Raw genomic sequence first — 22,860 nt, 5'->3', positions numbered from 1 at the left:
GCAGCGTGTGTCCGCTGCGTAAAACTCACGACATGTCCGATATTTGTGTGTTGTTCGCGCATCACGCACCCATTGAAGTCAATGGGTGCGTGAAAATCAATCGCAGCACACGGAAGCACTTCCGTGGTACGCGCGTGATTCGCGTTGCAGTAAAAAGTATGAATGAAAACAGAAAAGCACCACGTGCTTTTCTGTTTACAAACATACAAACGGAGTGTCATAATGATGGCGGCTGCGCGAAAATCACACAGCTGCGTATCATACGGGGCTGACACACAGAGCTGTTATGTACCTTTTGCGCGCACAAAACTACGTGTTTTTTGCGCAAGCAAAAGGCACACGCTCGTGTAATCCGGCCTCAGACAGTGTGCAGGGAGGGAGCGTCTGCCTGTAATCTGTAATTAGAGCAGGGAAGGACCATGTGACCATAGAGGGGCGTGGCAGTATGCAAATAGCTGAGGTGCTTTGGAGGAAGGGGGAGGCTTCAACTGTCTCCTCAGATGCAGCCGGGGATCATGGGTATAGTGGGTTACAAGGCAGGAAACAGCCAGTAAGGGATGTAAACAAACAGCAAGGGATGTAAACAAACAGAAAAAGCAGCAGTGATGATGGAAATCAAACAGAAACTGGTTAGAAGTTTAATAGGGGGTATTAGGGAAGGCAAATCAAGGCTGGGGGACATTTTTTAGAAAAAATTTTTTTCCTGGACAACCCCTTTAACATATACTTTTACCTTAAGAGAAGGTAAATATATACAGACCCAGAACCAAGCTCAGCACATATATACAGCCCCAGAACCAAGCTCAGTACATATATACAACACCAGAACCAAGCTCAGTACACATATACAGCACTAGAACCAAGCTCAGTATATAAATACAGCCCCAGAACCAAGCGCAGTACATAAAGAGAGCCCCAGAACCAAGCTCAGTACATATATACAGCACTAGAACCAAGCTCAGTACATATATACATCCCCAGAACCCAGCTCAGTAGATATATACAGACCCAGAACCAAGCTCAGTACATATATACAACGCCAGAACCAAGCTCAGTACATATATACAACGCCAGAACCAAGCTCAGTACATATATACAATGCCAGAACCAAGCTCAGTACATATATACAACGCCAGAACAAAGCTCAGTACATATATATATATATATATATATATATAACTCCAGAACCAAGCTCAGTATATATATATATATATATATATATATATACAGCACCAGAACCAAGCTCTGTACATATATACATCCCCAGAACCAAGCTCAGTGCATATATATAACTCCAGAACCAAGCTAAGTGTGTATATATATATATATATATATATATATATATATATATATATACTGTGTATATATATATACTGTGTGTATATATATAAATATAAATATATATATATATATACACATACAGCACCAGAACCACAAATACAGTTCAGTACAGAGATCATTTGCAAATTCAGTTTAACCCTTGCTGTAAAAATTTGTACGACATAAAACGACAACTCCCAGTATAGCCTAAACAATGGTTAGGATATGCTGGGAGTTGCTGTTTAACAAGAAAGAATGCTACCATACGTCATCTCGCTGCAGATCATACAGTGACTACAGTACTGATCAGTCACAGGGAGAATAAACATTTACATTGAGTGACTCACAGGTGATGTCTCAGATTATTTTTCGTTCTTTTTCTCTTTTCTTCTCCATCCGGTCCAGACCTCTATGATGACTTCTCTCGGGCACGGCCCATTTATGCAGTTCACAGCTCAGATGTCTTCGGCTCCTCACTTTTCCAACATTTCCGCACCTGTAAACGAAGATAAAATTCTCATGATGTCACACTCTATGCTTCTAAATATAATAGTATCATACAATGAATATTATAGTACTATACACTGTACTCCTGAATATAATAGTATTATACACTGCGCCCCTGAATATAATAGTACTATACACAGTACTCCTGAATATAATAATACTATACACTGTACTCCTGAATATAATATTACTATACACTGTGATCCTGAATATAATAGTACTATACACTGTGCCCCTGAATATAATAGTACTATACACTGTACTCCTGGTTATAATAGTATTATACACTGTACTCCTGAATATAATAGCACTATGCACTGTGCTCCTGAATATAATAGTACTATACACTGTACTCCTGAATATAATAGTACTATACACTGTTCTCCTGAATATAATAGTACTATGCACTGTACTCCTGAATATAATGGTACTATACACTGTTCTCCTGAATATAATAGTACTATACACTGTACTCCTGAATATAATGGTACTATACACTGTACTCCTGAATATAATGGTACTATACACTGTGCTCCTGAATATAATAGTACTATACACTGTTCTCCTGAATATAATAGCACTATACACTATACTCCTGAAAATAATAGTACTATACACTGTGCCCCCTACTATAATAGTGTTATACACTGTGCTCTTGAATATAATAGTACTATACACTGTACCCCTGAATATAACAGTACTATACACTGTACTCCTGAATATAATAGTACTATAAACTTCACCCCTGAATATAATAGTACTATACACTGCGCCCCTGAATATATTAGTACTATACACTGTTCTCCTGAATATAATAGTACTATATACTGCGACCCTGAATATAATAGTACTATACACTGTACTCCTGAATATAATAGTACTATACACTTTACTCCTGAATATAATAGTACTACACAGTGTACTCCTGAATATAATAGTACTATACACTGTGCCCCTGAATATAATAATACTATACACTGCGCCCCTGAATATAATAGTACTATGCACTGCGCTCCTGAATATAATAGTACTATACACTGCACTCCTGAATATAATAGTACTATACACTGCAGTCCTGAATATAATAGTACTATACACTGTGCCCCTGAATATAATAGTACTATACACTGTCCTCCTGAATATAATAGTACTATACACTGTGCTCCTGAATATAATAGTACTATAAACTTCACCCCTGAATATAATAGTACTATACACTGCACTCCTGAATATAATAGTACTATACACTGTGCCCCTGAATATAATAGTACTATACACTGTGCTCCTGAATATAATAGTACTATACACTGCACTCCTGAATATAATAGTACTATACACTGCACTCCTGAATATAATAGTACTATACACTGCACTCCTGAATATAATAATACTATACACTGTACTCCTGAATATAATAGTACTATACACTGCGCCCCTGAATATAATAGTACTATGCACTGCGCTCCTGAATATAATAGTACTATACACTGCACTCCTGAATATAATAGTACTATACACTGCAGTCCTGAATATAATAGTACTATACACTGTGCCCCTGAATATAATAGTACTATACACTGTCCTCCTGAATATAATAGTACTATACACTGCACTACTGAATATAATAGTACTATACACTGCACTCCTGAATATAATAGTACTATACACTGCACTCCTGAATATAATAGTACTATACACTGCACTCCTGAATATAATAGTACTATACACTGCACTCCTGAATATAATAGTACTATACACTGTGCCCCTGAATATAATAGTACTATACACTGTGCCCCCGAATATATGTGTGTGTGTGTGTGTGTGTGTGTGTGTGTGTCTGTGTATATGTGTGTATAGGAGACAGCATGTCTATAGCACTACGACCCTATAAACTATGGATAGGACCCTATAAACTACAGTGGCTCAGCACAATACTACACATGATAGGATTAGATACAGTAGCTCAACAGACAGTATCACACATTAGAGGATTAGATACAGTAGCTTAACAGACAGTATCACACATTAGAGGATTAGATACAGTAGCTCAACAGACAGTATCACACATGATAGGATTAACAGTGGCTCAGCAGACAGTATCACACATGATAGGATTAGATATAGGGACCAGCTCACTGACATTGCGGTTCCAGCGCTGGACCCAGAAAAGGTAAGTATAAGAATTGTTTTGCTTTTTTATGTTACTAATTATTTTTGTGTGTTTGTGTTATTTTACAGGTTCGGTTGTTGGACTACGTCGGATTCGAGGACAACTTCAATGACAGCATTTTTTTTTATTCTCAATAAAATGGTTAATGAGGGTTGTGTTTATTTTTTTATTTCAATAAAATATTTTTTCTATGTCCTTGTATTTTTTTAAACTTTATTATTACCGCCTTATTAATAGCTGCTGGCTGATTGACAACATCCATTACTAAGGTGGGGCTTAATGTTAGCAGGCACAGAGGCTAACACTAACCCACATTACCCCGGTGCCCACCACCACCAGTGGTACTGGGAAGAGCCGGGTACGAACCAGTACCCGACCATCTGTAGTGATGGTCGGGTAGTGGGTCAGCCACAGGCTGGTAATATCAGCCTGGGAAAGGCCAAAAACAGTGACCCTTCCCCCTCTGGTAATGGTAGGCTGCTGCTGTTGTATCTGGCGGGGACCCCCCATTTTTCATAACCAGCCAGATACAAGAAAGCAGCAGCAGATTAACATTACCAGGTGGGAAGGGCCACAGTTTTTGGCCTTTCCCAGCCTAATAATACCAGCTTGCGGCCGCCCCATTGCCCGACCATCACTACAGATGGTCAGGTAATGGATCATACCCGGCTTTTCCCGACACCACTGGTGGTGGTGGGTACCGGGGTAATAATGGGAGTTAGTGTTAGCCTCTGTACCGGCTAACACTAAGCCTCGCCTTAGTAATGGACGCTGTCAATCAGCCGGCGGCCATTACTAAGGCGGTAGTAATAAAGTTTAAAAAACAAACACATAGAAAAATATTTTATTGAAATAAAAACCACCCAGACAACCCTCATTAACCATTTTATTGATAATCAAAACGCTGTCATCAAAGTAGTCCAAGAATCCGACATAGTCCAACGACCAAACCTGTAAAAAAACACAAACACAACAAAAACGATTAGTAACACATGTGGTAGGCTTAGATACAGGGCCCATGTGTGATACGGTCTGTCAAGATACAGGGTCCAGCAGACAGTAATCTTATACAGTACATGTGGTAGGCTTATATACAGGGCCCATCAGACAGGATCACACATGGGCCATGTATCTAAGCCTACCATGTGCTTATGTAAGATGCTTAGATACAGGGCCCAGCAGACAGGATCACACATGGGCCATGTATCTAAGCCTACTATGTGCTTTAGTAAGATGCTTAGATACAGGGCCCAGCAGACAGGATCACACATGGGCCATGTATCTAAGCCTACCATGTGCTTATGTAAGATGCTTAGATACAGGGCCCAGCAGACAGGATCACACATGGGCCATGTATCTAAGCCTACTATGTGCTTTTGTAAGATGCTTAGATACAGGGCCCAGCAGACAGGATCACACATGCACCATGTATCTAAGCCTACATGTGCTTATATAAGATGCTTAGATACAGGGCCCATCAGACAGGATCACACATGGGCCTTGCATCTAAGCCTACCATGTGCTTATGTAAGATGCTTAGATACAGGGCCCAGCAGATAGGATCACACATGGGCCTTGTATCTAAGCCTACCATGTGATTGGCTTAGATACAGGGCCCAAGAGACAGCATCACACAATCTGTGATCCTGTCTCATGGGCCCTCTAAGCCTGCAACATCGTAGGCTTAAAGGGATTGTCCAGTCCCTAAACATTGATGGCCTATCCTCAGGATAGGCTATCAATAGCTGATGGCTCGGGGTCCGTCTCCTGGGACCCGCCACTCACCTGTTTTGAAGGGGCCGCAGCGCTGGTACGAGAGCTGGTGCTTCCCCTTCATTTCACTTACTCGCTCACACTGTGAATCGCCGACACGGATTCACAATGTGAGCAAGTGACCGGAATGACGGGGAAGCACCAGCTCTCGTACTGAGTCGGACCCCGCCAATCAACTTCAAGCAGACAGGGATATGAAACTTACCTTGCTCTTCAGCAGCGGCGGATGTCCTGACTCTGAACTAGAGGATGGTAGTGACGTCATGCGCTGCGCACCGGAAACAGGAATGTAAGTACTGTAGTTACTATAGTAACGGGCCCGCGGCTCCCGTTACTATAGTAACTTTTTATTGATGTAGTGCGGCCCCTATAGCTACGCCACTGGTTGGGTGAGCGGTCCCGCTTCACTCCGGTTCTCTGAACCGGCTGTAATTTTAACAGCCGGTAAGGGAGAACCAGGGCGAACTGGGCCCCCTTCCAGCCTCGGGCCCCTGGGCAGTGTGATTCTCCAACCAATTTTCTTCTGGGAAACCTGGAGTCCTGGTATTCATGTGAATGTTACTTTGACACGTATTGCCTAACTAAACAAAGTTGCAGACCAAGTACACCCCTTCATGGTCATGGTATTCTCTAATGGCAGTAGCCTCTTTCAGCAGGATAATGCTCCCTGCCAGACCAGAAAAATTGTTCAGGAAAGGTTTAAGAAACATGACAAAGTGTTGACTTGGCGTCTGAATTACCCAGATCTCAATCTGAAGTATGTGCCAGAAAAACAAGTCCAATCCATGGAGGCCCCACCTCGCAATTTAAATGATTTGCTGTTAACGCCTTGGTGCTAGACACCACAGGACACCTTCAGAGGTCTTGTGAAGTTCATGCCTCGAAGGGGCAGAGCTGTTTTGGAGGCATGAGGTGGGCATATACATGATTAGGCAGGGGGTTTTAATGTTACGGCTGATCTATGTCATATGATATACAATTTGACCAGTATCATAGGATTTCAAACTAGACTGGTCTTTTCTCGTAGCTCCAATAAATATAGATTGTTTATAATAAAAAAAAAGGCTTAAATAAAGTTAAAATAAACATTTTGGAAATGTATGGTATACTAATGAAGTTAGTGTACAGGTAAAAGATAGGAAAGGGAAACCCAAAAACAATGCTATATTGTAATAAAGGAACTAATATTGTATCCAGAATTTTAAGTCACTCTAACTTTGATCCGTGGATTATCGTATCCATTTACTTTTATGTTTTAATTTTAGGAGGACATACAAGTGGGCGCCATCTTTAAGATTCAGGTTTCCTGGTCGCATACACAGGTGTTCAAGTCATGGTATTTATCCTCAATACACATGAAACATACAGTGACGAATCAGGAGATGTGGTTCAGCTTTCAATGCTTGATGAGGCCTAATGAGGATAAATGTGTAGAAATTCCTGCACTGTATCCGCACAAGGATCCCCTTCCAGGTGAATATTCGTTTTCTCATTTTCCTATTAGACATCTATTCAGTGTGAAATTGCATTGATAAAAACATGAATGATTATTATTTACAGTGGTGGAATACACAATTTCTGTACACACTGGAGATGAAATGGTAGGAAGGAGCACTGGTCGAATGTACATCCGTATTGAAGGAGAACATGGAGAAACAGGAAAAAGAGTTCTAAATGTGTCTGACAGTGATGTCATTTCTTTTACAAAAGGACAGGTAAATGCTCTGGGACAGTATTATTATGTTTGGCTGTGTAAAAATATAATTACCATTATTTTCATAGAGGGGGTTCCCGCACTCAGGATTCCCCACTATAAGCCAAAGCAGATTTGCTCACCAACTTGCAACTTGCAACTTGCTCTGGCTGTAATGGACCCAGCCCATCAATGTATAACATGGTTGCCATTCATGGCCATTGTGTGGGAAATCTATGTCTTTATGAGACAACTCATGTAAAGCTAATATATTGCAAAACTGGCACAGTACATGTGGGGTTCACACCTCTTAATATACATTCTATACCACCAGTAGGCAACCTTTTTTGTATGGTGTGCTAATAAAAAAACAAATCAACGATAAAGTACTCAGTGTGGCACGCAAACATGAAAGTCATATATGACCACTTATGTGACATCAATCAATTAAACAGTTAATTAATTAACTAATTAATCTTACATTTCAGTGTGACCCTTGTCCCTGACTTTCTTTGCAAAGATGATTTGTAGGTGGTTTATACAAGGCTACTGAACACCAACTGGGGGGGGGGTACATATAGGAGAGACCGCAGCTACTCAACACCAGCTTGGGAGGTGCACAAAGAAGAGACCACGGCTACTGAGCACCAGATTTGGGGGTGCATATAGGCGAGACCGCAGATACTGAACACCAGCTGGAGGAAGGGATGCACATACAGTTAGGGCCAGAATTATTTGGACAGTGGCACAATCTTCATGATTTGGACTCTGCATGACACCACATTGGATTTGAAATGTGAAAAAACTGAGATGCAATTGAAGTGTAAACTTTCAGGTTTCATTTAATTAATAAGGGGTTGAACAAAGATATCCTGTGAAACGATTAGGAATTGCAACCATTTCTCTACACAGCCTCATCATTTCAGGGGCTCAAAAGTAATTGGACAAATTAACATTACCGTAAAAAAAAAAATTTTTTTTTTTTAATACTATGTAGAGAATCCTTTGCAGGCAATGACTACCTGAAGTCTGGAACCCATGGACATTACCAAATGCTGGCTTTCCTCCTTTGTGATGCTTTGCCCGGCCTTTACTGCAGCTGTCTTCAGTTTTTGCTTGTTTGTGGGTTTTCTGCCTTAAGTTTTGTCTTAAGCAAGTGAAATGCATGCTCGACCAGGTTGAAATTTGGTGATTGACTTGGCCATTGCAGTATATTCCACTTCTTTGCCTTAAAAAACTTCTTGGTTGCTTTCGCAGTACGTTTTGGGTCATTGTCCATCTGTACTGTGAAGCGACGTCCTATCAACCTTGCTGCATTTGGTTGAATCTGAGCAGAAAGTAAATCCCTGAACACTTCAGAATTCATCCGGCTGCTTCTGTCTTCAGTCACATCATCAATAAACACTAGTGACCCACAGTGCCTTTGGCAGCCATGCATGCCCATGCCATCACACTGCCTCCACCATGTTTTACAGAGGATGTGGTGTGCTTTGGATCATGAGCCGTTCCAATCCTTCTCCATACTTTCTTCCTCCCATCTTTCTAGTGCAGATTGATCTTAGTTGCATCTGTCCAAAGAATGCTGTTCCAGAACTGGGCTAGCTTCTTTAGATGTTGTTTGGCAAAAGTCTAATCTGGCCTTTCTATTTTTGGGGCTGATTAATGGATTGCACCTTGTGGTGAACCCTCTGTATTTGCTCTCATGAAGTCTTCTCTTTATGGTAGACTTAGATACTGAAAGACTTACTTCCAGGAGAGTGTTCTTCACTTGGGTAGATGTTGTAAAGGGGTTTTTCTTGACCATGGAAAGGATTCTGCAATCATCCACCACTGTTGTCTTCCGTGGACGATTCACCAACTTCTACTGGCAGTTTATCCCACACTTCTCTTCACTGACGGCCCCCATCTCTACCCTCACCAAGAAAGGTATGAACACCAAGGTGTGGACTCCAGAGGCAGAAGCTGCATTTAATAGCCTTAAGAGTGCCTTCACGTCAGCCTCAACCCTCCATCATCCTGATGTATCGCTACAGTTTTTGTTTGGAGTTGGACGGCTATGTTGGTGCAGGTGCACTTCTGTTCCAGAGAGGTTCTAAAGGGAAGGCAGTGGTATGTGGCTATTATTCCAGACTTTTTTTGTCCGCAGAACGCAATTACTCGATTGGAGATCGGGAATTACTGGTCATCAAGGTGGTTCTGGAGGAGTGGAGACATCTATTAGAGGGTGCAGCTCACCCCATCCCGATATATACGGACCACAAGAACCTCACCTATATCCAGTCGGCCCAATGACTCAACCCACGTCAAGCCAGGTGGTCGCTGTTCTTTGCTTGGTTCCAGTTTGTGCTCTACTACCGCCCAAGCCAGGTCGTTCGAGACAGAGGACACCGTGGACTCTCCACAAAATATCATTGATCCGTCCTGTATCATCTCTGTTAATCCCCTGCAAGTTAGAGACATCCCTCCAGGGAGGACTTTTGTGCGCCTGGCATCCTTCGCTGGGGACACAGCTCCAAACTTGCGGGGCACGCGCAATACCCGAGATTTGATTGCCCGTCATTTCTGGTGGCCCACGCTGCCCAAAGACATTGTGGACCTTGTCTCTTCTTGCACGGTGTGCGCTGCCAATAAAGTTGCTCACTCCAAGCCTGCCGGTCTGCTCCAACCTCTGCCTGTGCCCAACGCTCCCTGGCAGCATATAGCAATGGACTTTGTCACAGACCTTCCGTCCTCTGTTGGATGCAGTACGGTCAGGATGGTGGTGGACCAGTTCTCGAAAATGGCTCACTTTGTTCCACTGACCGGCCTACCTCCTGATTCTCAACTGGCCAACCTCTTTATCCAACACATATTCCACCTGCATGGCTAACCTCTGCAAATCGTGCCTGGTCGGGGGTTCAGTTTACCTCAAAATTCTGGAGAGCCCTCTGTAAGCTCCTTGATGTAAAGTTGGACTTTTCCTCAGCCTTCCATCCTCAGTCCAATGGCCATGTCGAGAGGATCAATCAGATCATGGAGAACTATCTACGACATTTCATCCCCAGGCAGCAAGATGACTGGGTGCAGCTTCTTCCCTGCGCTGAGTTCTCTTACAATCACACAAGCGAGTCCACCGCCTCCACACCATTCTTTATTGTCTACGACCAACATCCATAAATTCCTCTCCATGTTTCTGCTACCTCCCAGGTGCCTGCAGCTGAATCTGCATTCCGGGACTTTCTACGGATCTGGCAGCAAACCCGGTGCTCTATTCTGCTGGCGGTCCATCTCATGAAGCAAAAGGCAGACACGAGGAGAAGAGAGTCGCCTCAGTTTCCTCCAGGTACCAAGGTCTGGCTGTCCTCAAGAAATATCCGGCTGAGGGTGCCGTCATACTAATTTTTCCTCTGACCCTTTGAGATCCTCCAGTAGATCAACCCGGTCTCTTATAAGCTTAGGCTGCCTGCTACCCTCAGAATCCTCAACTCCTTTCACGTGTCTCTTCTGAAGCCTGTGGTCCCGAACCGCTACTCTGAGACTCTTTGCCCTGCAGTTGCCCCTAGTGGTTCTGCCGATGTATTTGAGGTCAAGGAAATCTTGGACTTCAAGAGGATAAGAGGAAAAGCCTTTTACTTTGTGGATTGGAGGGGGTTTGGTCCAGAAGAGAGGTCCTGGGAACCAGAGGAGAACCTCAATGCTCCTACCCTCATGATGAGGTTTCTCTCCCGCTCTGGCCACAAGAAGAGGGGGTATAAGAGGGGGGATACTGTAGCGCCCATGGCCATGGACCGTCGTGATTACTCACATCCAGATGGCCGCAGCCATGAATCTGTGAGCGCTGGCCCGCATCTCCTCTTCAGGCTCACTTCTGCTTCACTCTGCTGTGTTCCGTAGGGTGCGCGCGCACCTGAAAAGCATGTCAAATTAGCTCATGATCACCGTGGACTATAGGAAGGGCCCTGCCCCTTCCTTTATTGCCTGAGCATTGTTGTGTTTACCCGTGTTAGTCTTTGCAAATGGTTCCTTAGTGTTATCCAGTTCCCAGTGTTATCCTGTATCCCGTGCTACCTTGTTCTTGTGCCATAGAGAGTTGGAGTCGTGTTGTGCTGTATACTACGCCTGCTGTGTTACACCGCGCCTGGTATCTGCCTGCTGCCAACGTACACAGTATTCCTCATATAATAACAATTCTGGAGCACTGTATATCAGAAATCCGTTTCTCAGAACTGTTTTGCCATTCCTTTTATTTTTCCTCCTGGAAATAAATCATTTGACAACTTAGCGTTACCATTCCACTTATCAATAGGCCATGTCCCTATACTGTGTGACACTATCAGCACTGTTTGGACTGTGCTAGACTGTATAGGAACACATCCCATCGTCAAGGGGAATGGTAATGCCCAGTTGTCAATTCATTCATACATTTCCAGGAGGAATTTTCCAGCATTGTTAATTCAAGTATTTACTAAAACAGGTATGTCAGGAGAGCTGATGGTTACTCTTTAAATACTTTATCATGTTATCATGTTATACTTAATATACTAGAGGGCCATCAAATATTTGATAATGTAGATAACTTTATGATTTTTATATTTAATGAATACAATCCTGTTTAGTACAATGGAGTACTCACAAGAAACAGAACTAAGCACAGTTATGTATTTACCATCATTTCATTTTTTTTATACTACGATATTCTATTTTATTCTAATAACATCATTTTTTGTAATACAGTGTATTAGTATTTATAAATAAAAATATTATTATATTCTTGAATCTAATATCATATATTTATACCCACGTCTGGGATTATGGGTAGGATATATACGGTGAAGTAGTGAGTGCTCCCTTTCTGTGAAAATGACAAAAAAGACATTGTTTATAAGCTGACACATAGTAATGAAGGGAATTCTAGTTATATAAATCTCACAGGTTTACACAACACAAAGCACAATGAATACATACAGGACTACTACTTGAAATCCACAGGCAAAGCAGTGGTCTTCATGACTCCTTAGGTGCTGATTACTAGAAATAACATGGACACACATGGATATGAAGTGCTAGGTTATACTCCAACCTCCACATAAAGACTATGGAAGGCATACAGCTATTCTGCTGAACCGCAGGAAGGTTTGTGAAGGTACAGGGTATTCTGTGTAAAGTCCAGCAGCCTTGTGTATTATGTAGGGTTCTAAAATGTATACGTAAAACAGGGAAAATAATTATATTCTATAAAGAAAGGAAATATTATTTGCACATTTATGTTTTTTTGACATTGTTACTTTAAAGAAGAAAGTCCCAATATTTTTACTGCTGTATTCTATAAAGTTAGGCTAACCAAACTATAACAGTCTAAAAATAAGCATCATATATTGTAAGAGTAAGGGTATGTTCACACGGCTTAGCAAAATACGTCTGAAAATACGGAGCTGTTTTCAGGCGAAAACAGTTCCTGATTTTCAGACTTTTTGTAGCAACTCGCATTTTTCGCGGCGTATTTTACGGACGTTATTGGAGCTGTTTTTCAATAGAGTCAATGAAAAACGGCTCCAAAAACGTCCCAAAAAGTGACATGCACTTCTTTTTCGGGGGCGTATTTTTACGCGCCGTATTTTGACAGCGACGCATAAAATAACACCTCGTGGGAACAGAACACCGTAAAACCCATTGAAAGCAATGGGCAGATGTTTGTAGGCGTAATGGAGCCGTTTTTTCAGGCGTAATTTGTGGCGTAAAACGCCCGAATTACGTCTGAAAACAGTGCGTGTGAACATACCCTAAAAGGTGATGGTCACAGATTTATTTAAAGGACTACTTCAGCCAAATCTGTAAATCCAAAATAGACTTCAATTAACCCCTCAAATCCAAAAATTCGGAGATCCTGGTATCTTTTAATGTGTTCTTCACAGTGGAGAACTGATCTATCGGTTCCCATTAAAACTTACACCCTTAGAAAAAAAAAAGAGTTTGATATTAAGTTATTATAGGGTTTGTCTCATGACGACAACCCGTCCATTTGCTCTGTTAAGTGCTACGGTTGTCATAGTCTCCTGCTCATGAACCCCCTTATGCCCTATAATGAAGGGACACTTTGCAAGAGGGACTCAAGCTCTTGCAGACCCGGCGAGTCCATACATTACAAGGTCAGCCATGCAGGGGAAATGTATAGCCAGATGCCGTTTCCCCCGGCGATAACAACTAATCAGCTGATTGCCGGATGTTGCTTCTTAAAAATAAAAACGGTATGCTCCTAAGGAAGCTGATAGGAGGAACCTCATCCAGTGACAGTTAAATGGAATCTGTCACCAGAAATTTCAAACCAGCAGCACAGTAAGATAGTGCAGCCTCACATGAATATAACACTTTTTAAATGTTTCAGCTGAGTGGCTCCGTTGCAGCGAAAATCCCTTTATACCTTATACACAAATGAGCTTTTTGGAGCAATGAGGGCATTACCGTTGCTCCAAACTTATCCACCTTCTATCCCCAGTCTGACAGTCCCTCCCTTTCTTTCTTTGATTGACAGGGCTAGCCGGAGTAAAATACGTTATCACGCCTTGCACCGTATTCTCCCTGAGCGGGCCTGCACCTCTGCTTCCGAATCGACGCATGCACAGTACATTACTGAAGTTTCACCGGTCTAATCGGCTGTACTGTGCATGCTCCGATTACCTGACACTATACCCGGGTATTGTGTGACGCAATCGGCGCATGCGCAGTACAGCTGATTTAGAAATGCTCAGAGAACCCAAGGCTTAAATATTAGAAGACAGAGCTAAATCATTTCTAAATAAAAATAAATACATTACTTAATTAACAAATCAATTTGCCTAGTAAAAGCACCAGGTCCCCCTGACCCAGTACCTAGCCTCCTCCCATCACCCCTGTGATAAATGGGCAGATAGACTCATTTTAATTACATCACACAACTTTGCCTGCCCTCTCCATTCACTAGACTTAGCTGACATCTTGACTTAGCTACATGGTAGAGTCTTTAGGTAAGATTTCAGATAACTTTTTCTTTTTTGTGCGGTAGTCTGATGTCACGGTGTCATTTCTCCCCATGACTAAAGATGTCATCTTGCTATCAGCTGTTAGTTGCTAGTACAATTTCTGCACAAAAAAAGGTCTGGGCTGAACCATTAAGATTTTGATTTAAACCCCTCCCTTGCTGTAAAATACTTTGTGGCCAGGTTCCCAGGTAAAAACCACGCAGCAACCTGGAACCCGCAGTACATTCCGTCTGAAAACTGCACCACATTGCTGGTGCATTATTTCAGATGGAATTTCCACTGTGGAAAGCAGCGGTAAAAAACGCTTATACTTACGGTACGTAGGCCGTTGTTATGGCGACGCGTCTCTCCATTGCAGTCTGGTCCGGCCTCCCTGGATGATGCTGCAGCCCATCTGACCACTGCAGCCTGTGATTGGCTGCAGCGGCGGTCACATGGGATGTAACGTCATCCCAGGAGGCTGGCCTCTGACGTCATCCAGGCCGGCTTCCTGGGATGACGTTACATCCCATGTGACCTCTGCTGCAGCCTGTGATTGGCTGCAGCGGTCACATGGGATGCAGCGTCTTCCCAGAAGGCCGGAATGCAGGAAGTTCTGGGTAATAATCGCTGCGAATACGCAGCAAAAGTCGCAACACTTGGCTTTTTGTTTCGGGTTTTGCATCCCCATTGCATACAATAGGGAAAACCCGCAACAGAAAATAAACAAAAACGCAGCATAAATTGACATGCTGCGGAATTAAATACCATACCGCAAGTCAATTTATTAACATTTACGCTGCGGTTTTTTCCCACAGTGTGGGCATGAGATTTTCTGAATCTCATTCACTTTGCTGCTACTGTAAATGCTGTGGAATTTCCGCACGGAATTCAGTTGTGGAAATTCCACAGCGTTTACGCCATGTGAGAACCCGGCCTGAAGCTGGAGTCACACATTGTGTAATTGCTGCAGATTTTGGTACAGATTTTTAAGTCAAAGCCATAAGTGGATTCAGGAGGAGGAGAAGTAGAAGTTCTTCCTTTATATTTCCCATTCCTTTTAAAACAACATTTGACTTAAAATCTGTAACAAAATCTGCAACAAATACGCAATGTGTAAATCCAGCCTAAGGCCCAGTTGACACAGAGTTTTTAGCGTTGCATTTGATGCAGAAACTGCGTTGAAAACTGCGCCAAAAAACTGGCAAAATCAATGGGAAGCAGAGGCATGCTGTTTCTTCCCGTGGTTCCGTCTCTGACCACCCATTGAAATCAATTGAAATCAATATGAGGCAGAGAAAGCGTTTTTCGCAACGCTTTTTGCCCACGGCACTAAATGGCTGCGGCCGTAAAACGTTGCAAGAAACGCCGCAAAAAAAGTGGCAAAAAAGGACAGAAAGGTCAAAATCTGCCTGCAGAAAACTCTGTGTGAACATACCCTTAGGCCATGTTCCCACGTAATTCCCAAAGGAATTCTGTGCGGAAATTCTGCATCATTTACAGTAGCAGCAAAGTGAACGAGATTTAGAAAATCTCATGCACGCGCTGCGAAATAAAAAACGCACAAAAGTAGTGCGCAAAGTGTTCTGCGGTGCGTTTTTCAATTCCACAACATGTCAATTTATGCTGCATGTTCTGTGCGGAGATGCTGCGTGTTTGGCCCATAGAATTCAATGGAGAACAGAAATTCCACAACAGATTTATTGCGCTGGAAATCCGCAGGTGCACATATACTTTGCTATAACCAATCTTTAACACTAAATCCGCAAGTAAAACCACTGCGGATTTCCGCAGCAATATATGCAGGAAAAACGCACTATTTGGCGCGGATTTCTTTGACAGATTTACCAGGGTTTTTCTAGAGATACTGCTGCCAATTTTCTGTGTGTGGGATACAAAGCAAAGCTTGCTGAGATTTAATAAAAACGCCAAAAATTGGAAGACAAAAGAGAAAATTTGCCACCTAACAAAACGCAATATTTATAATGTGTTTTATATTTCGCCATTAACTTCCAGCAAATATCTTGCCGCAGCGTTTTTTGCCGCAAAAAAATGCTTAAAAAAAAACACAAAAAACTTGCAATTTTTCCTAAAAATGCTGTGTGGGAAGTCACCCAGAGACCTTATTCACACGAGCGTATTTCACGTCCGTGTTAGGCGTTACAACGAACGTGACAAGGACCTATGCAATTCAATGGGGCCATACAGACATTCAGTGTTTTTTACGCGCGCAAAACAGATGCGCTCGTGTGAGGCCTAAAGGTTTTTGTTTTTTTAAAAGGAGATCTACTAAAATAAAATATATGACCATTGAACCATTTTTTTTTTGTCTTACATCTATAATGAGAGAGACATGATCATTTCATTACATCACTCTTTCACAGCCGGGAAGGAAGTAGATTTTACTGTATTTGGTCATTTGAATACCTACAGGCTCTCAGGGGCGGACATAGACAGCAGAGGATCCCAGAGCTACAACAGTATACGGGCCCCTTGCTCTCCAATCATAGGGTACCCCCTTATCAGAGCTTATCTCCCCCCTTTTGTCTCTCCAAGAATCCAACCATAATTGTCGGCTATGAAATGCCAGTCCCCTACATGCAATTTAATAGACAATAGGATGCGCCTCTAGCTGCTTTAAAGATGGCAGAGGGCCCCCCTTACCTGCTGGTTGTACATATGGTATGTTCATCCCTGCAAGGTCTTGACCACAAAACTGCATCGGACAGAAATCACAAGGAGACATGATGTCATCATATTATGTCTTCAGGATTTGGACTTCCTAGCATTGAACATAGAAGATATTAAAAAACAGTTTTAACCCCTTGGCACATGTGACATAACTGTACGTGACAGCCGCTAAGGGGAAGTATGTAATGGGCTCCTGTGCTGAGACCACTCCATATTCTGCAGGTGTCAGCTGTATTTTACAGCCGACACCCCACTGCAGTGGGCAGGATCGGAGATAACTCCAACCCGAACGTTTTATCACTTAGCTGTCAAGGTCAATAGCAACCACGGCATCTAAGCCATTAGAAATAGGGGAGCGCCCCCTCCGACAGCCTATAGCCTCCCCCCCGCAATGCAATTTTGTGATGCCAATGGTTGTCATAGTAGCCAGTAGGCCTAATAAAGGCCCCCGAGATTTGCCATTTTTGTGCTCCCATCAAGCCCTGACAGAGGCAGGGATTTATACGAGTAGGAAAAAACACAAAATACTGCAACACAGTAGTAAGTATTGTAGTACATTGTGCAAGTGATCCAACGATCACTTGTTCAAGTCCCTCAGGGGCACTAGTAAAAAATAGTTTTGTTTTTTTAATATACTAAAAAAATTATTAGTAAATAAAAAACCCTTTTCCCATTTAATAGTTATGTAAAAAAAAGAAATTAACATAATTGTCATCGCCGTGTCCATAAAAGTATGACCTATTTAACCTGTACGGTAAACACTGTAAAAAAAATAGAATCCTCATATTTAATGTTTTTTGGTCACCTTAGCTTCCAAACAATTGGAATAAAAAGTGATCAAAAATGTACCCCAAGATGGTACCAATAAAAATTGCAGCTCGCCCCACAAAAGACAATCCCTCACACTGCTCAATTACATAGTTACATAGTTAGTACGGTTGAAAAAAGACACATGTACAATCAAAGTTCAACCAAGGGATGGGAAAAGGGAAGGTAAATATTTCTACACATAGGAGCTAATATTTTTTTGTTCTAGGAAATTATCTAACCCTTTTTTAAAGCCATCTACTGTCCCTGCTGTGACCAGCTCCTGCGGTAGACTATTCCATAGATACACAGTTCTCACAGTAAAGAAGGCTTGTTGCCTCTGCAGGTTGAACCTTTTTTTCCCCAGACGGAGGGAGTGCCCCCTTGTTTTTTGAGGGGGTTTTACATGGAACAGGATTTCACCATATTTTTTTGTATGTGCATTCATATATTTATATAAGTTAATCATGTCCTCCCTTAGGCGTCTCTTTTCAAGGCTAAAAAGGTTTAAATCTTTGAATCTTTCCTCATAACTTAGATTTTCCATGCCCCTTATTAGCTTCGTTGCTCTTCTTTGTATTTTTTCTAATTCTAGGGCATCCTTTTTATGAATTGGAGCCCAGAACTGAACTGCATATTCTAGATGAGGCCTCACTAATGCTTTGTAAAGTGGTAATATTATATCCCTGTCCCATGAGTCCATGCCTCTTTTAATACACGACAATATCTTGCTGGCCTTTGAAGCAACTGATTGACATGGCATGCTGTTATTTAGTTTATGATTTACAAGTACACCCAGTTCCTTCTCAACAAGTGACTCCCCCAGTATAGCCCCCACCCTAGGACTTATGATGCATGCAGGTTGTTGGTACCAAGATGCATAACTTTACTGTAATGATGAAGTAGGGAGACAGACAGGTGAGCCATAATCTACCCGCCACTCAGTCCCTGCCTACTTGCACGGCCCATCCTAGGCGACGGCATACAACTGGGCGACGGTCCCTACGCTCAATATGTGCAAGAGAGACAAACAGACAAGCGTACACAGAAGCTAAGGGTAATGTAATGACAGGGGTGGGGAGACAGACAAGTGAGCCCTAATCTACCCACCACTCAGTCCCTGCCTACTTGCAACGACCCGCCCTAGGCGACGGGGTACAACTGGGCGACGGTCCCTACGCACAATAAGTGCACGACAGACAAACAGACAAGGGTACACAGAGCTAGGGGGAGAAAGGGGCATTTGCCCACGGCAACACCGTGAGCAACAAGAGAAGTAAACAAGCCGAGTCAAACCAGGAGACTACGAGGTGCCAAACGCAGAGCAGAAGAGTGGTAAACAAGCCGAGTCAAACCAGGAGTGTACGAGGTACCAAACGAAGAGCAGGAGAGTAGTCAGCAAGCCGGGGTCAATATGAAGCAAGGACAATGGTACAAGAAGCTGCAGCAGGGCCAGGAAACCAAACGAGAAGAATCACAAGCAAAGGAGGAACAGGAAAGGCAGGTATAAATAGACAGAGGGCGGGAGCTAGCTCCGTCTGGCCAGGCTGTGATAGGTTCTCCCACTCCTAAGCCTGCCACCCTGAGTGGTGGAAGATGGAGTCAGTCTCACAGACATAGAAGCAGGTGCAGACTGATTATCTATGGGCGTTAACCCCGAAGCTGTGCCTGGCAGATCCTTTACAGTACCCCCCCTTTTATGAGGGGCCACCGGACCCTTTCTAAGTGGACCTGGTTTACTGGGGAAACGAAGGTGAAACCTCCTGACCAATATCCCAGCGTGGACATCCCGAGCGGGTACCCAAGTCCTCTCCTCAGGCCCGTATCCTCTCCAATGGACCAGGTACTGGAGGGAGCCTTGGACCATCCTGCTGTCCACAATCTTGGCCACCTCGAATTCTGCCCCCTCAGGGGTGAGAACAGGTACCGGAGGTTTCCTCGAGGGAGCCAAGGATGGGGAGCAGCGTTTAAGGAGGGAGGCATGGAACACGTCGTGTACTCGAAAAGATGGGGGCAACTCCAGTCGGAAGGAGACAGGATTGAGGACTTCAATGACCTTGTACGGCCCTATAAACCGGGGAGCAAACTTCTTGGACGGGACCTTAAGGCGCAAATTTTTAGACGATAGCCACACCAGATCCCCGACCATAAACAAGGGGTTAGCAGAAAGTTTTCTATCTGCCTGAGTTTTTTGTATGCTCTGGGACGCCTCTAGGTTCTTCTGAACCTGAGCCCAGACTGTGCACAGTTCTCGATGAACGACCTCTACCTCGGGATTGTTGGAACTACCAGGTGAAATGGAAGAGAACCGTGGATTAAACCCAAAATTACAGAAAAAGGGGGAGACCCCTGACGAGTTACTGACCCGGTTATTAAGGGAAAATTCGGCGAGGGGAATGAATGAGACCCAATCATATTGACAGTCAGAGATAAAACACCTTAAATATTGTTCTAGAGACTGATTAGTCCTCTCAGTTTGGCCATTAGTTTCAGGATGGAAGGCAGAGGAGAAGGACAGATCAATCTCCAACTTTTTGCAGAAGGCTCTCCAAAACAATGAAACAAATTGTACCCCTCTATCAGAAACAATATTGACAGGGACCCCATGGAGACGCAGGATGTGTTTGACAAACAAGGTAGCTAACGTCTTAGCATTGGGTAGTCTTTTGAGGGGCACAAAGTGGCACATCTTACTGAAGCGGTCTACTACAACCCACACCACCGACTTGCCTTGAGATGGAGGCAAATCGGTGATAAAATACATGGAGATATGGGTCCAAGGTCTCTGGGGAATGGGCAAAGAACATAGTAAGCCCGCTGGTCGGGACCTGGGAGTCTTGGACCTAGCACAAACTTCACAAGCGGCGACGTAGGCCTTAACGTCTTTAGGCAACCCAGGCCACCAATAGTTTCTGGCAATGAGGTGCTTGGTACCCAGGATGCCTGGATGGCCAGATAGTGCAGAGTCATGATTTTTCCTAAGTACCCTTAGCCGGAATTGCAGGGGAACAAACAGCTTGTTTTCAGGAAGGCTCCCGGGAGCTGAACCTTGATCAGCCGCAATTTCAGAGACTAAATCAGAATCAATAGCGGAAATGATTATATCTGGAGGCAAAATACAAGCAGGATCTTCCTCCGAAGGAGGGCTGGCCATGAAACTACGTGACAGTGCATCAGCCTTAACATTTTTAGACCCAGCCCTATAGGTAACCACAAAGTTGAATCTGGTAAAAAATAACGCCCAACGAGTTTGTCTCGGGTTTAGCCTCCGGGCAGATTCTAGGAAAACCAGATTCTTGTGGTCAGTAAGGACCGTTACCTGGTGCCTAGCCCCCTCCAGGAAGTGGCGCCACTCTTCAAATGCCCATTTAATGGCTAAGAGTTTGCGGTTGCCAATATCATAGTTACTCTCAGTGGGTGAAAACTTCCTGGAGAAGTAGGCACAGGGACGGAGATGGGTGAGGGACCTGGTACCCTGGGACAAGACAGCCCCCACTCCCACCTCGGACGCGTCAACCTCCACGATAAATGGCTCAATTTGGTTGGGCTGAACCAGCACCGGGGCCGAGATAAAGCACTTCTTAAGGACCTCTAAAGCCTGGACAGCCTCAGGAGGCCAGTGGAGGAGATCAGCACCTTTGCGAGTGAGATCCGTAAGAGGCTTAGCGATGACCGAGAAGTTAGCAATAAACCTCCTGTAATAATTAGCGAACCCCAGGAAGCACTGTAATGCCTTCAGGGAGGCAGGTTGGACCCATTCCGCCACAGCCTGGACCTTGGCGGGGTCCATGCGGAATTCATGAGAAGTGAGGATTTGGCCCAAAAATTGTATCTCCTGCACCCCAAACACACATTTTTTGGTCTTTGCAAACAGTTTGTTTTCTCGAAGGACCTGGAGCACCTTCCTGACATGCTCAATGTGGGAGGACCAGTCCTTGGAAAACACAAGTATGTCATCACGGTACACTACAAGAAATAACCCCAGGTAGTCTTTTAAAATCTCATTTATGAAATTCTGGAAGACCGCGGGAGCATTACACAACCCAAAGGGCATGACGAGGTATTCTAAATGACCTTCGGGCGTGTTAAACGCAGTCTTCCACTCATCCCCCTCTTTGATGCGGATAAGGTTATACGCCCCCCGTAGATCAAACTTAGAGAACCATTGGGCCCCCTGAACCTGATTAAAGAGATCAGGAATCAGAGGAAGGGGATACTGGTTCTTTACAGTGACCTTATTCAAGCTCCGGTAGTCAATGCATGGCCTAAGACCACCATCCTTCTTCCCTATGAAGAAGAAGCCAGCACCTACCGGAGAAGTAGAGGGGCGAATGTAACCCTTGGACAGGCATTCCTGGATATACTCTCTCATGGCTTCACGTTCGGGACAAGAGAGATTAAATATCCTACCCTTAGGGAGCTTAGCTCCTGGTACCAAATTGATTGCGCAATCATATTCTCTATGAGGAGGTAACACTTCGGAGGCCTCCTTTAGAGAAAACATCGGCAAAGTCCTGAACAAACTCAGGTAGCGTGTTCACCTCCTCAGGGGGAGAAATAGAATTAACAGAAAAACATGACGTCAAGCATTCATTACCCCACTTGGTAAGGTCCCCAGAATTCCAGTCAAACGTGGGATTATGCAACTGCAACCAGTGAAGGCCTAAAACCAAATCGGACGATAATCCCTGCATTAACAGTACAGAGCACTGCTCCAAATGCATGGAGCCAGCAAGGAGTTCAAAAACAGGGGTATGCTGTGTAAAATAACCATTAGCAAGAGTAGTGGAGTCGATACCCACTACCGGGACAGGTTTAGGCAAATCAATCAAAGGCATAGCTAGAGACATAGCAAATTCCACAGACATGATATTAGCAGAAGACCCTGAATCCACGAAGGCACTGCCGGTAGCAGACCTACCACC

At 43.5% G+C, this 22,860-nt stretch overlaps 1 protein-coding gene across 1 annotated transcript in view; it reads left to right on the top strand.

Annotated features, from left to right (window-relative positions):
- Positions 1-22,860, top strand: part of RP1 (RP1 axonemal microtubule associated) — a 406,368-nt gene that overhangs the window by 228,588 nt on the left and 154,920 nt on the right. The window contains exons 35-36 of the mRNA XM_075828106.1: positions 7,036-7,243; positions 7,331-7,485. Coding sequence (XP_075684221.1) covers positions 7,036-7,243; positions 7,331-7,485 — 363 coding nt within the window. The remainder of the gene's footprint in view (positions 1-7,035; positions 7,244-7,330; positions 7,486-22,860) is intronic.

This window comes from Rhinoderma darwinii, chromosome 5 (genome assembly GCF_050947455.1).
Source record: "Rhinoderma darwinii isolate aRhiDar2 chromosome 5, aRhiDar2.hap1, whole genome shotgun sequence".
NCBI lineage: Eukaryota > Metazoa > Chordata > Amphibia > Anura > Rhinodermatidae > Rhinoderma > Rhinoderma darwinii.
Note: the sequence above shows the minus strand (reverse complement) of the source record. Positions and strands in the feature narration are given on the sequence as shown.